General features: G+C 39.0%; 1 protein-coding gene across 4 annotated transcripts in view; it reads left to right on the forward strand.

Moving 5' to 3' along the window:
- The window catches only part of SLC26A5 (solute carrier family 26 member 5), a 72,276-nt gene extending 57,004 nt beyond the window's left edge, over window positions 1-15,272 (forward strand). For 2 of the 4 annotated variants that reach the window (XM_012456429.3, XM_064374724.1), the window contains 7 exons: window positions 493-599; window positions 6,303-6,372; window positions 7,673-7,765; window positions 8,464-8,571; window positions 9,801-10,001; window positions 10,743-10,797; window positions 12,908-15,272. In XM_012456429.3, the coding sequence (XP_012311852.2) occupies window positions 493-599; window positions 6,303-6,372; window positions 7,673-7,765; window positions 8,464-8,571; window positions 9,801-10,001; window positions 10,743-10,797; window positions 12,908-13,101 (828 nt within the window). In that variant the 3' untranslated portion in view covers window positions 13,102-15,272. Of the gene's footprint in view, window positions 1-492; window positions 600-6,302; window positions 6,373-7,672; window positions 7,766-8,463; window positions 8,572-9,800; window positions 10,002-10,742; window positions 10,798-12,907 lie in introns of those variants that run through there. The other 2 variants (XR_010342026.1, XM_064374730.1) reach the window with 2 other exon arrangements.
- The last annotated feature ends 342 nt before the right edge of the window (window positions 15,273-15,614 follow it).

Raw genomic sequence — 15,614 nt, forward strand, 5'->3', positions numbered from 1 at the left:
CAGAAGTTAAAGTTTAGGGCAGTTTTTTGCAAGCTAGAAGGGGGTCGTAGGGTCTGGAGTCACAAGGTTGACCAAGGTCAGTTACAAAGTCCAACTGCCTTATTAATTGGGGCAGGAATAAGGAACAATAGAAAATGTCTCAAAGTTAATTAGGCACCACAAGGGTTGATCATTTTCTTCCCTTTTCATGATCTTCCAGTTACTTCAGATTTTCCAGGAACTCATCTGCGATGTCCATGCAGGTCACACAGATTACTATGGCGCCCTTGGCGCCATCAGTCAGCCTAAAAGAGACCTTAGCTATGTTAATGTGTCATAGAGCAAATATGATTAGTGTTAAGAAAAATGTGAGAAATATAAGTTAATGCAGTTGTTATGTGCAGTATCCAGTTAGGCAAGGTAAAAGTAGCGGGTGTGTGTGCACACTTGTGTGTTTAACTCTCGTGGGATGTTTAACATGGTTCTCCATGAATCTTTCTGTCTTTTGCTTAGACCATCTGGCTTACCACTTTTGTGTCCTCCTTGTTCCTGGGATTGGACTATGGTTTGATCACTGCTGTGATCATTGCTCTGCTGACTGTGATTTATAGAACACAGAGGTGAGTGCCCAGATTGGAATGGGTGTGGGTGTCCCGGCAGAGATTACAATGTTGACTTTAAGTGTAGACCAAAGCTTGAGTTGGTAAAAGTGGAGCCCTTTGATAATTTCTAGTTAGCGTGAGAGGGAGCTATAAAACTCATGTAGCCTGTTGACTAAATGAACAAAACACCAATTAAAAAATTCCATGTAATTTTGCCAAATGCTCTGCAATGTCACAATTTATGCTCCCATCAATGATTATGTTAGAAGAGCCTAATTTCCATCATTGTTTCTGCCATTCCCGGTCTAGTGTTATGCTGGTTTATTTACTCTCTTGCAATCTGTTTTGGCACCAGGTGCTGACATGGGTTTCAATGACATGAAGCAAATTCTGACACCAAGTTACCATATGCAGTCCTTTTACCGTCCTTTACTTCCACCCTGAACCATTATCCCCTGTCATCTCTTCTCCCCAGTAGGAAGCTGAGCCTACTAGGGAAAAGTATAAAATAACTTTTAAAAAATATGGCTGGGGGCAGTGGCTTATTCCCGTAATCCTGCACTATAATCATGCCAGCACTTTGGGAGGCCGAGGCAGGCGGATTACTTGAGGTCAGGAGTTTGAAACCAGCCTGGCCATCATGGTGAAATCCTGTATCCACTAAAAATACAAAAATAATTAGCCAGATGTGATGGCACACGCCTATGATCCCAGTTACTTGGGAGGCTGAGGCAGGATAATTGCTTGAACCCAGAAGGCAGAGGTTGCAGTAAGCTGAGATTCCGCCACTACACTCCAGCCTGGGTGACAGAGCAAGACTCCATTTCAAAAAAAACTGTTATGGGCCAGGCCTGGTGGCTCACACCTATATCCCAATCCCAGCACTTTGGAAGGCTGAGGTGGATCACCCAAGGCCAAGACCAGCCTGGGCAACACAGAAAACTTTGACTCTAAAAAAAACAAACAAAAACAAACAAAGACCTTTTTATGGTAAATCACCATAAAGATGAAAAGGAAACATTGTTACAGAAATAGCCTGGACCAGCTGGGCATAGTAGCTCTGGAATCCCAGCACTTTGGGAGGCCAAGGCAGAGTGGATCACCTGAGGTCAGGAGTTTGACATCATCCTGGCCAACATGGTGAAACCCGATCTCTACTAAAAATACAAAAAATTAGCTGGTCATGGTGGTGGGCACCTGTAATCCCAGCTACTCAGGAGGCTGAAGCAGAAGTATTGCTTGAACCCAGGAGGCGGAGGATGCAGTGAGCCAAGGTCATGCCATTACACTCCAGCCTGAGCAACAAGAGTGAAACTCCATCTCAAAAAAACAAAATAAGAAATAGCCTGGACTTTAGGCAGGTCCTGGCAGCAACTTCTGTAAGCTCTGTGATTTTGCATACCTCTCAGAGCCTGTTTCTGCATCTATAAAAGGGTACTAATACTTCCTACCTCATATAGTTACAAAAATGTTTAAATGACAAGGCACGCAAACAGCCAGCAGAGTGCCTGACAACTACCACCCACTCTACCAATGCCACTGCCCTTCCCTCTTTAACACAAAGGAAAATGAAAATGAAGCTAGTCTGGTTTTGCCTATGGGTGCACATCACAGGGAATCTTAAAGGTGTGACTATGGTGTGTTGAAAGGGCACTTTATGAGGATGTTGACCCCTAATCTGCAGGATGTCAGGATGCTCCCTACCCTGGAGGGTAGGAAATGAGCATTTTCATCATCACAAATCACATAACAGAAAAATCTTAAGAATATGTGGGATTCTAAACTCATGATAAGAATTTATCATGGTATCATTCTCTACCAAAAATACAAAATATTAGCCGGGAATGGTGGTATAGCCTGTGGTCCCAGCTACTTGGGAGGCTGAGGTGGGAGGATCATTTGAGCCTGGGAGGCAGAGGTTGGAGTGAGCTGAGATGGACCACTACACTCCAGCCTGGGTGACAGAGTGAGACCCTGTCTCAAAAAAAAAAAAGAAAGAAAGCTATACTTCTCTTTCTTCCTCAAATAATAATTAACTGAAGTTGTGTTTTTTTTAAAGGTCTATCATTTGTTGATTATTTTGCTGAGTCTTTATATGTTAGAGTTTAGGAGATCAGCACTCAGAGTATGTGTTTATTTTTAGCTGGTTTCTTTTTCTGTAATTAGGGCACACTTCTGGAGACAGATAGAGGTGCATTGGGTTTAGCTGTTCAAAACACTCATTTTCACTCAGAGCAGGCATAGACAGTCACTTCATTCAGCAGATAGTTCCTGAACTCAGGCACTGCAAGTGCTATAAATGTAAAAGTTTCTGCTTCTGCCCCCCCACCGCCAAAGCTCACAGTTTGATTAGTATTATAAAATATATTTTAAAAATTATAATTTCACTAAATAGATATTTGTTGAGGGCCTATTATATTCCCAGGGAGATGCTAGACTGTAGGGACAGTGCAATGTATATGACATAGTCCTTCCCTTCAAAGGTTGCATTCTTCTAAGGATGGCAGACACGTAATCATGATGATGGTGTTAATAAGGATGATGAAGTAATGGTGGCACAAATTATTATAATTACTTATGTGTCTGGCTCTGTGCAAAGATCAATGCTTTATGTCACTTCTCCTTATAACCCAATGACAATCAGCCACCCTGTTTCACAGATGTGGAAGCTGAAGCCAGAATGATGGGGTAAATTACACAAGATCACATTAAGTGGTGGGACAATGACTCAGATGTGAGTTTTTACAAATCCAGAAGCTGACTCAATCAGCATTTAGAATCCATCTTTTAAAAATTAGAATATAGGCCAGATACAGTGGCTCATCTCATGCCTATAATCCCAGCACTTTGGGAGGCCAAGGCAGGAGGACTGCTTGAGGCCAGGAGTTTGAGACCAGCCCAGACAACATAGTGAGACCCTGCTTCTACCAAAAAAAAAAATATTTTTTATTTTAGTATTTTTGGAGACAGAGTTTCACTTTGCCATATGGGCTGGAGTGCAGTTGCACAATCACAGCTCACTGCCACCTTGTCTGACCATGTCTTATGCGTGTTTTCTCATAATTGCAAAATCAGCTGAGAGCCTTGGCCTTTATCTACAATATCAGTCCTCAGTACCATATTTGTCCACAGATATCACGAGACTGTGAGCGTCTTATTTGTAGAAGTGATGTTCCTAGAGTCTAGTACCAGGCCCATCATCTGTGTTCTCTGAATGCTTATGGAGGGATCTACCCAGCAAAATAGTTAACACTTGTGTGATATATTCTCATTTACAAAGCACTTTCACATTTATGCTAAGAAGCACTGGGGCATAGTAGCAAGACTGTGGAATGTCAAATCAAAAACCTTGAGCCATATTCTGGCTCTGCCAAGCTTTCTGACCTTGAACAATTCACCTAACCCCACAGAGCCTCAATTTCTCATCTACATGATGGCAGGATTGTTAATATTAACTAGTATTATAATGTTAATTATTAATAGTGCCCAGTAGCATTGTTCAAATGATATAATAGGGTAATAACAGGTGTTCAAGAAGTAGTATCTGTCATTATTACAGTATCTAATTTGAGCCAGATGGTCCTAAAAAAGAAATAGGAATTAGGGGCCAGGCACAGTGGCTTACGCCCGTCTGTAATCCCAGCACTTTGGTAGGCCGAGGTGGGTAGATGACTTGAGGTCAGGAGTTCAAGACCAGCCTGGCCAACATGGTGAAACGCCGTCTGTATTAAAAATACAAAAATTAGCTGGGTGTGGTGGTGCACACCTGTAATCCCAACTACTCGGGAGGCTGAGGCAGGAGAATCGCTTGAATCCGGGAGGTGGAGGTTGCAGTCAGCCAAGATTGTACCACTATGCTCCAGCCTAGGCAACAGAATAAGACTCCGCCTCAAAAAAAAAAAAGTTAGGAATTAGGGCTCTCAAAAAATGGTGTTTAAAATCTATTCAAACTACATTAAGAAAACTTCTGTGCTAATTTGAGATTTTCATTTTCTCCCCATGCCTTCAATTGACTACTCTGCTATCGTGAATCAGTGATTCTTGCTAATAACAAACAAACAAAAATTCCCTCTCCTACTTTAGAGTTAGAACAGAAAGATGTTCTGTCAATTGAGTGGCATGAGGAGAACGTGTGTTACACATATCCCTGGCGTAACTTGAACTCTGCAAAATTCAGTGTTGTCCCCACCTCTAAATGCCTGAGTCTTTTTTCCTGACCAGATTGTGTTTGTGATATGGTGTGTGGGGGAGGGGAGGTGTAGAGTGTGTGATGTTCATGGTGTGTGTGGTGTGAAGGATATGTGATGTGTGTGTGCGATGTGATGTGTGAGGTGTATGTGATGTGTGTATATGTGTGTGATGTATATGTATGTATATTATGTATGTGTGTGGTGTGTATGCATGTGTGCATGATGTGTGTATTGTGTCTTGCATAAAGGTTGTGTATGCATGTTTGTATGTGTATATGTGGTTGTGTATGGTATGGGTAGGTGGTGTATGTATTGTGTGTGGCATGTAGTGTGGGGAGTATGCATGTGTGTGTATATTGTGTAGTGTGTGTATGCATGTGTGTGGTGTGTATATTGTGTATTGCATGTGTGGTGTATATGCATGTGTATGTGTGTGTATATGTTTATAGGGGTGTGTGTGGTGTGAGGTGTATGTGTGTATTGTGTATGGTATTGTGTGTGGCATGTATGTGTGCTGTGTATGCATATGTGGATGTATATGCATAGTATATGACATGTATATTGTTTATGCATGGTGTGTGTTTCTTTTGTGTACTTGTGTGTGGTGTATATGCATTGTGTGTATTTGTATTGTGTATGTGTGTGGGATGTGTGTGGTGTGTATGCATTGTGTGTAGGTATTTGTATTGTGTATGTGTGTGGGATGTATAGGGTGTGTACACTGTGTGTATGTATGTGTGTGATGTGGGGTGATGTGTGTGTATATTGTGTTTATATGTAAGTGTGGTGTGCATGCATTATGTGTAGATGTATGTATTGTGTATGTGTGTGGTATGTGGGGTGCGTATACATTTGTATATGTGTTTATTGTGTATGTGTGTGGAGTTGCATGTATGTGTGATATGAGGTATATATGGTATGTGTGTACTGTGTATGTGTGATATGTATGTGCATGGTATATATGCATGTGGGGGTGTGCATTGTGTAGCATATATGTGGTGTGTATGATGTGTATATGTGTGGTATGAAGTATAATGTGTGTATATATTCTGTGTGATATGAGGTATGTATGGTGTATATACATTGTGTGTATGTGGGGGATATGTATTGTGTATTATACGTGTGGTATGTATGCATGTGTGTATGTATATTTGTGGTATATAGTGTAATGTGTGTGTATTCTGTATGTGTAGTGTGTGTATATATGTGTAGTATGTATGCATTATGTGTAGGTGTATGTATTGTGTGTGTGTGGTGTGTGAGGTGGGTACTGTGGGGGGTATGTGTATGTAGTATGAGATGTACATGGTGTGTGCATATCGTGTGTGTGTGTGTGGCATGTGTGTGTGTTGTGCTTGGAATGGCACTGGGAACATGATATGCGTAGAGCCCTTCTGTAAAGGCACCATGGGAGGATCAAGTATTCCCGAATGCACTAGCAAACCCCAACGTGACATAAACATACATAACCTGCTGTTTAAATCACACGCTGCGCCACAACACAATGGTATTTAACACTCTCTATCTTCAGTCCGAGCTACAAAGTCCTTGGACAGCTTCCTGACACTGATGTGTATATTGATATAGACGCATACGAGGAGGTAGGACTTTTTCTGTCATCTAAAAAAGGTTGTAAGCATGTGATGTGCTTGGCTAAGTACTGATTTTACCAGGACAAAAAGCAGAGATAAGGCGGGGAGGTATAGCGGTCAAAGTGAAAAGTCTGAGCTTTGATCTACTGTATGGATTCGGTTTTATAATTTATGTATTAACTACTCAATTTCCAATATTTATTTTTTCTCATTTTTTAATGGGGATAAATATATATTGTTGGAATTAAAGTATGTATTTACACAGTATTGAAACTGAGAGGATGGTTTGTGTGTGCATGGTTTTTTTCTAATGAATGTAAACCAATGGTAAAATAATTTTAACCATGTAAAATGTAGATGGTGGGGCTGTGGAATTCTCCCAGTTCATTTTAATGGTTAAAATTATGGCTTCAGAGTTTCCTTGATTTTGAATGTTCTTTCTTTCTATGGAATCTCAAAGATTTTTAAAAATCTTTTAAAACTAGTTTTGTCTGTCTTGTCTTATGCTTGGGAAGAAATTCTCAGACTTACTCTATTAGGAAATGAGAAAACAAAATTCACTCTAAGGTAAAGGTATTAGAATTGCTATTTTTTCCTCAGTCCAAAGAATTATATATGTAGTATTACTTGTTTCCGGCCTGCATCCCAGAGTTCCACGAGGCTTCTTGGTGAAATATTCACTCATTTTCACTTGTGTCCATTTAGGCTCCTTCTTGCTTCTGGTGAATCAAACCACTGTAAACCTCTGTTCACTTTACTTGCCTGCCTCTCCCAGTCTGGCCAGCAGCCTTCCATCTCCTGTCCATTTTCTTTTCTGTTTTGAGTATTTTTCAGTTTCTTCTTTGTGTTTAATGGTAAAAATAAAACAATGACTGACTTTTAAAACAAATGGACGGCTGGACGTGGTGGCTTACACCTGTAATCCAAGCACTTTGGAGGCCAAGGCGGGTGGATCACCTGAGGTCGGGAGTTCAAGACCAGCCTGACCAACATGGTGAAACCCCGTCTTTAAAAAAATAAATAAAAATAAAAATAAAAACAAATGGAAAGATGCGCATTTTTAAAAGATCTCGTCAGTTCTCTTCCTTTTAAAGCATGAGTAGATAAGAGTGACTTTTTAAAATCCTTTTTTATCTTTTTTTTTTGAGGGGGTGGTCTGCATGTGCTACAGTGACTATCATTTTACCTAAGCCCTGAAAAGGAACCTTAGCAACTTCTGCATTCATTTTCTATTTGGAGCAGGGAGCCAATGCAGTTTTGATTCTGAAATATTTCCATGTGTTAAATTCAGCAATGTTTTACTCTTCAGGTGAAAGAAATCCCTGGAATAAAAATATTTCAAATAAATGCACCAATTTACTATGCAAATAGTGACTTGTATAGCAATGCATTAAAACGAAAGGTGAGTCATGAGAAACTGATTATTTCTGAGGATGGGATTTGTGGTTGACAGGGATATGAGGATCATTTAAGTGTCCAAGTATACCCTTGTATACTATTTCATTCTTGCTTTGTTTCTCTCTCTTTTATTGTAGCAAAATATACATAACATAAAATGTACTATTTTAAGCATTTTCAAAATATACAATCCAGTGGGTGGCATTAAGTACATACGCATTATTGTGCAGCCATCACCATTGTTCATTCTCTTTTATCGTTTGTATATATTACTTTTTCCAAAAACATTTTAAGAAAAGATGAGGAAATAATTTTAGGTTTCTTACTCTTGGGATCATGTAGATTCCTCTGGTCATGATTAGAACTCAACCCTATACCACCTGGTATATAGGAAAACCTTCCTGTCACCACACAGAGTCTCTTAAATATAAGAACCTGAGAGATCTGAGCCTGATAAAGAGTGCTCTAAAAATTCTCTTTAATTCTTTAGCTGTGGTTGTCTTAAATAAAGACTGAGAATAAGAAAGGCTGCTAATTTGAAGGAATAACCAGTTCAGGGCATCTGAGGGAAAGGCAGCACAAGGGCTGGGGTGATAACCTGACACAGAAAGCAGTTAAATGGGGAAATTTGAAGGGGAGTGGCATTGGGGTGGGTCTCTGAGAGCCAAGAAGTGATTTTGCATATGTTGCTCTTCTGTAAAGACTGGAGTGAACCCAGCACTCATCATGGGAGCAAGGAGAAAGGCCATGCGGAAGTACGCTAAGGAAGTCGGAAATGCAAATATGGCCAACGCAACTGTTGTCAAAGCGGTGAGTGGTCTTTTCGTGGAAATGTTCCCTTCTGTCTTGTTCTGCAGTGCCCTCCATCTTTACTCATGACTGAAGTTTAGACACAGCATGAAGTTACTAAAAGAGGAAAGTTAAGAAACCATCTAAGTATCCTCTATATTTTACAGGCACCTGATAAGGTCAGTTATGAGGACTTTTCTAAAAAAAGAAAGGAAAACATCATTTTAAAAAATAAAAAATGCCTGGGTGCGGTGGCTCACGCCTGTAATCCAGCACTTTGGGAGGCTGAGGCAGGCGGATCACCCTAGGTCGGGCGTTCGAGATCAGCCTGACCAACACGGAGAAACCCCGTCTCTACTAAAAATGCAAAATTAGCCGGGCACGGTGGAGCATGCCTGTACCAGTGACCTGGGAGACTGAGGCAGGAGAATCGCCTGAACCCGGGAGGCGGAGTTTGCATTTAGCCTAGATGGCGCCGTTGCGCTCCAGCCTGAGCAACAAAAGCGAAACTCCTACTCAAAATAAATAAATAAATAAGAATGACACAGTACCTTAACAGATTTTACCATTAGCGCTTTTTCGTAGATGTATTCAGCTGATAGTTTAAAAAGTTCAAAGGCGGGCTTTTGCTGTTCAGGCATGGTAACTTGTGACCCATCATGCTAAAGTTAATGGAACTACTCTAGAAGTTAGCAGAAAATGGATAGGATAACTAAGGAGAGTGGATTTTGTTGGGGAAAAAAAAAAAAGGAGAAAGAGATAAGAAAATGAGTTAAAATGGAATGTTACACATACATCCTTTTTATGCTCAGTTATAAGGCTGGAATATGACAAAAAATTTTTGTAAGGTGGAGTCTCACTCTATTGCCCAGGCTGGAGTGCAGTGGCACGATATTGGCTCACTACAGCCTCCGCCTCCTGGTTTCAAGCGATACTCTTGCCTCAGCCTCCTGAGTAGCTGGGACTAGAGGCACCCGCCACCATGCCCAGCTAATTTTTGTATTTTTAGTAGAGATGGGGTTTCACCGAGTTGGCCAGGCTGATCTCGAACTCCTGACCACCCACCTTGGCCTCCCAAAGTGCTGGGATTACAGGCATGAGCCACCGCACACAGCTTGACAAATATTTTAGAAGGATTCTGGTATAGTCAGTAGCTCAAGAATACAAGGGTGGATTTTCTATTATAAATCTTTCTCACAACCAGAAATGTGAGTTCATAGAATTCTGGTGTGGTTTAATTTTTGACACAGGATGCAGAAGTAGATGGAGAAGATGCTACCAAGCCTGAAGAAGAGGATGGTGAAATAAAATATCCCCCAATAGTGATCAAAAGCACATTTCCTGAGGAAATGCAAAGATTTATGCCCCCCGGGGATAACATCCACACTGTGATTTTGGATTTCACTCAAGTCAATTTTATTGATTCTGTTGGAGTGAAAACTCTGGCAGGGGTAAGCATCCCCTAGAACGAGTCATTTAACACCTCGGTGCCCAGTGTCAGACCCTCAGCAAAATCAGGGAGGTGGGCTATTCAACTCTTAAAATGCTCCCCTGTTGCTGTTTATCACCTTTTGATTATGGAAAATTTCAAAAATACATAGAAGTAAAGATTTTAGTATATTGAACCCCATGAACTATCACTCAGTTTCAACAATTATCAGTTTATGGTCAATCTGGTTTCTTGTATAGCTGACATCCACTTTCTCTTCTCTTATTTTGAAACACATCCCAGTCATCACATCATCTGTAAATATTGTCTATTGCTACAAGAAGATTCTTTTTAGAAAACATTAATATGCTGGACCGCTCAGGAGGCTGAGGCAGGAGGATTGCTGGGCTCAGGACTTCAAGACCAGCATGAGTAAAGTAGTGAGACCCTGTCTCTAAAAAAAAAAAAAACTGGTTTTTAATTTTAAAATTATAATTTTTTAAAATTACTATAATACTTTTATTACACCTAGGTAAAATTTAACAGTATTTTTGCTACCTGTAATTATCACTGTCCATATACAAAGCAAAAGAAATACAAAATCATTTTTAACTGATTAGCTCAAAAATACATCATTATTGAAGCAAAGTAGCACAAGTGAATGAATTAGAGTGTCTTCTATCACTGAAAAACATCGGTAAAAAGACACTTTCATCTGGCACAGAGTGAAGAGAAACTAAACTTTATTTCAACATTATTACAGATTGTAAAAGAATATGGAGACGTTGGTATATATGTATACTTAGCAGGATGCAGCGGTGAGTATACCTCTAAGATGAGGTGAGGCTTAATATTTTAGTTTTGTTTCTTTTTTCAAATAATTGCACTTGGAAATTTTGTCCTTAATTTTAATTATTTTATAAAAATGAAAATTATTCTTCTGAAAAATCACTCTAAAACGAGTTTTGAAATTAGCCTCATGGAGGCATTCATTTTTCAAGTTACTTGTGACAACCCTTCTGAACTGAAGTTGGAGGAAATGAGCCAATAAGCCATTGTTTATTATAATACTAATGGCTGCTATAAATATAGTGATTATTATATACATTACTACAGCAGCAATTATCTAATGGCTGCCATAAACAGTTACATATAATCATTCAGGTTGCTTGTTTCTCTGTCCAATGGTTTGGGACTACTTGGCCTGCTATTTTTGTTTTATATTATATTTTGGTTAAAACAGTGCTTGAGGCTGGGCATGGTGGCTCATGCCTGTAATCCCAGTACTTTGGGAGGCCAAGGCAGGTAGATTTCCTTAGCCTAGGAGTTTGAGACCAGCCTGGGCAACATGGCAAAACCCCATCTCTATTAAAAATACAAAAATTAAGGCTGGGCCCAGTGGCTCAAGCCTGTAATCCCAGCACTTTGGGAGGCAGAGGCAGGTGGATAACCTGAGGTTGGGAGTTTGAGACCAGCCTGGCCAACATAGAGAAACCCCATCTCTATTGAAAATACAAAATTAGCCAGACATGGTGGCACATGTCTGTAACCCCAGCTACTCAGGAGGCTGAGGCAGGAGAATTGCTTGAACCTGGGAGCTGGAGGTTGCAGTGAGCTCAGATCGCACCATCTCCAACCTGGGCAACAAGAGTGAAACTCCGTCTCAAAAAATAAATAAATAAAATAAAAATATAAAAATTAGCCAGGCATGGTGGCACACACCTGTAATCCCAGCTTGAATCGGGAGGCAGAGGTTGCAGTGAGCCAGCATCGTGCCACTACACTCCAGCCTGGGCAACAGAATGAGACCCGGTTCCAAAAAAAAAAAAGAAAATAAAACAGTGCTTGAGGCTGGGTGTGGTGGCTCACACCTATAATCCCAACACTTTGGGAGGCCAAGGTGAAAAGATCACTTGAGCCTAGGAGTTCAAGACCAGCCTAAGCATAGTGAGACCCCAACTCTATTAATAAAAAAAAAATTTAATGATTAAAAAAAGTGCTTGAAAATGAACTCTGCATGTGCTTGAAAATGAACTCTGCATAAAGATGCCACTTTTCACCTGTAAGATTGGCAAAAATAAAAAATGATTGACAACATGCTCTATAGGCATATGGTGGGAAAACAGGCTCTCTCAAACATTACTGGTGGGAGCACAAAATGCAGCAGCCCCTAAGAAGGGCAGACTAACATTGCCTTTCCAAATTATAAATGCATTTACCTTTTAACACAGAAAATCCATCAGTATGCTGCATATGTTCAAAATGACCAGCATTGTCTATAACAACAAAAGAAAAAGCTAGAGTACCAAACAAAAGGGACTAGTTAAATAAACCAAGTACAGCTATACAATAGAATATGGTGTAGTGGTAAAAAAATTCAGCAAAAAGGTTCAGAATCTTATATATATATATTTTTCCCACTTATCCCCAAAACAACATTATATATATATAATGTATATATAATGTATATTGTATATATATATAATGTATATATAATGTATATTGTATATATATATACACACACACACACACACATAATCATATATATGTAATTCCCACTTTTCTTATCCCCAAATATAGTTTTAAAATGCTGTTTTGGGGATAAGAAAAGTGGGAAATAAGAATACATATGTATTTATTTATATTTACATAGAGAAATCTTTGAAGAACACACAAAAAAGTAGTTTCCTGGGACTTGCAGGTGTGATGGGTGGAGACAGGAATTGGAGTAAGACTTTTACTATAGCATTTTAATATTCAAACTATATGGGCTTGAACCCAGGAGGTGGAGGTTGCAGTGAGCCGAGATCATGCCTCTCCAGTCTGGGTGACAGAATGAGACTCTGTATGGAAGTGTTAGGGTTTTTTTTTTATTGTTTAAGACTCATATCCAGAGTGTGGACTAATTTTCTTTTCTTCTTTTAATAGCACAAGTTGTGAATGACCTCACTCGGAATAGATTTTTTGAAAATCCTGCCCTGTGGGAGCTGCTGTTCCACAGCATTCATGACGCAGTTTTAGGCAGCCAACTCAGAGAGGCGCTCGCAGAACAGGAAGCCTCGGCTCCCCCTCCACAGGAGGACTTGGAGCCCAATGCTACTCCTGCCACTCCTGAGGCATAGATGAGGACCTCACCCTAGAATGGGGTTATAAGCCTCTCATGAAATTCCTAATTTACACGTTTTAAATAGTAGACACTAGATTTTTTTTCTAAGGGTAAATACTAGTAGCTGAGGCTTGATTTGGAGGGTGAATGACGCCTAGCAAGATGTATCATACTTGTGTTTTTTTGATTGAATATTTCAAAGATAAATTGGCCTGTTGCCTGTATTTATTAGGCGGAGACATTTCTGCTGCTTTTTGGCATTATCTCTGTAAGCTAAGCACTGAGAAATTTATTTCCTTTAAGTACTTTACCTACGAATAGGAGATGCTGTCACCAGATAAGTAGTGGTTCTTTGTTTTTGTACTTATTGGTCTGCAAACTGTCTATAATCAGTTATCTAACAGAAGAGAGAAACTGCAATTTTCTAGCAGTTCTCATTTTAAAATAACCTTTTATTTATTATAGAAGCAATATAAGTGCATTGAGGACATTTTGAAAAAATAAGCAAAAATGAGAACATAAAATATTACATTTCCACCACTCAGAGATTACAACTGTGAACATTTCAATACATACCCGTCCAGATCTTTTTCTATGCATATATATTTACATTTTTAACCAAAGTAAGGTCACATCTATAGTGTTTTATAACCTATTGTTCTTTAATTAATAATCTCCACTTTCTCATTCCAGCACATTTTTTACCTTAGACCATATTTAAATTTCCCCAATTGTCCCCAATTTGCAGTTGGTTTGTGCTAACTGATATTCATTCTTTGACCTTAAATTGCAACTGGTCATGTTCTTTAAAGTCCCTTAAGTCTATTTTAATGTAGCACAGTTCCTTTTTTATGGCATTGACTTGTTAAAGAGACTGGGGCAGTTGTCCTGTAGAATCCTGTCTTGTGAGTTTGCCTAATTGCTTTTTCATGGTGTTTAACCTGTTGTTATATTGCTGTACTACCTCCAATCTGGAAGTTATATCTAAAGCCTTTATAGATTCAAGTTAAAACATTTTATGCTAGATTATATCATAGATAAGATACATGCTTCATATTGTATACTTCAGAAAACACATAATATCTAGTTGATCTACCATTAACTAATCTAAGTGATCTAAACTAGATTACTGGATCAGCATGACAGTCTGATTTTCCAGTTAGATTTTTCCCTATGTGACTACAGACATATCTGTGTGGTGTTCCTTTGGCATTGAATGAATGTCCATTCCCCTATTAGCCATTTACCCAGGAGTTTTAACATTGGGTGATAATTCTTGCATAAATCATTAATTTTGTTAAGGTTTGTGAATTGGTTTTCTAGTTATTTCATTTCTTCTGCATTAGTTGGTTGTTCTATGTGAAGTATAGCTTTCCCTCCTCCACTTGAGCTGTTTGGTCGTCCTTACTACAGTTCTATTAGAAGGGCAGGTTGAATACTTTATTATTTTCATTTAATTATGAACTTCAAAATAACTGGTTTATTAGATGGTGACAAATTAGTGGGGTTTTTTTCAATTTCCCTTTTCTGGTATGATGGTAGTCTTGTGAATTTTTATAGTTTTAATGTGTTTCAGTCCATTATGTTCTTTTCGATACTCAAATTGTCACAGCTGTGGCCAGTAGAAATCCTTAGAAGCTTTGTTATTGTTGCTAATAGTGAAGTAGCCTAAAAGACCATGTTTTTAAGAAAACTAACCCCCAGGTATAATTTAAATTTTCCTTAGACATTCATAACAGCTATCAGTTAATTGTACACCAAACTCAATTTTTAGCATAGGAGTGAGCAAAATACTTACCTTACTCGTTCCACAGAAACGTGGAATGTCAAAGATTGGAGGAGGATACCTTTAAATCACTTTATCACTTTCACTTGTTCGTAACTACCAGCTCACTATAAATTGAAGCACAGACCTTAGCCAACTTGTCTAAAGCCTCCTCTGCTAAGAGTTCCTGCTAAACGTGAGTTTGTCTTTTCTTTAATATATTGTCTTATTGATGTCTTTTTTTAGTTTTCACGCATAAGATACTGCCGGGAGAAAAGTAGTCAGATCTCAGTAGAGTTGTTAGCATGGCTTAGTTGCAACCAAACCCTGTGGTGTATGTGTTCCTGATAACTCCTATTAAGTTTCTCACTGTCTTTACTAACTTAGTTCAAAATAAACTTCTCCTTCTAATCAAAACTTTAGCTAATTCTAGAGTGAAATGAGATTTGCTTAGTTATTTCCTTTTCAATCATCATATGAGATCAGATACATCTGCATTCTGATATGGACTGCCTTCTGAAAGAGCATGTAGTTGTAGAACTTCAGCTTACATTAGAAACTTTAGTAACAAGTTTCTGTATCATTTCAGCCATTTAAGTAGAATTTAAGGATTTTAAACTGTGTTATAAAATACTGCATTACACATTCCTTAGCACCAGTCTTCCACTTAGCCAGTACTGTGGTTGATAGAAAGTAGTGTACAAAAAAAAGGTATTTGGGTATAACTTCACATTTGTATTTAACTTTTCTGTTCAACTTTTAAA

The sequence above is a fragment of the Aotus nancymaae genome, unplaced genomic scaffold (genome assembly GCF_030222135.1).
Source record: "Aotus nancymaae isolate 86718 unplaced genomic scaffold, 86718_ANA_hifiasm-v0.15.2.pri h1tg000002l, whole genome shotgun sequence".
NCBI lineage: Eukaryota > Metazoa > Chordata > Mammalia > Primates > Aotidae > Aotus > Aotus nancymaae.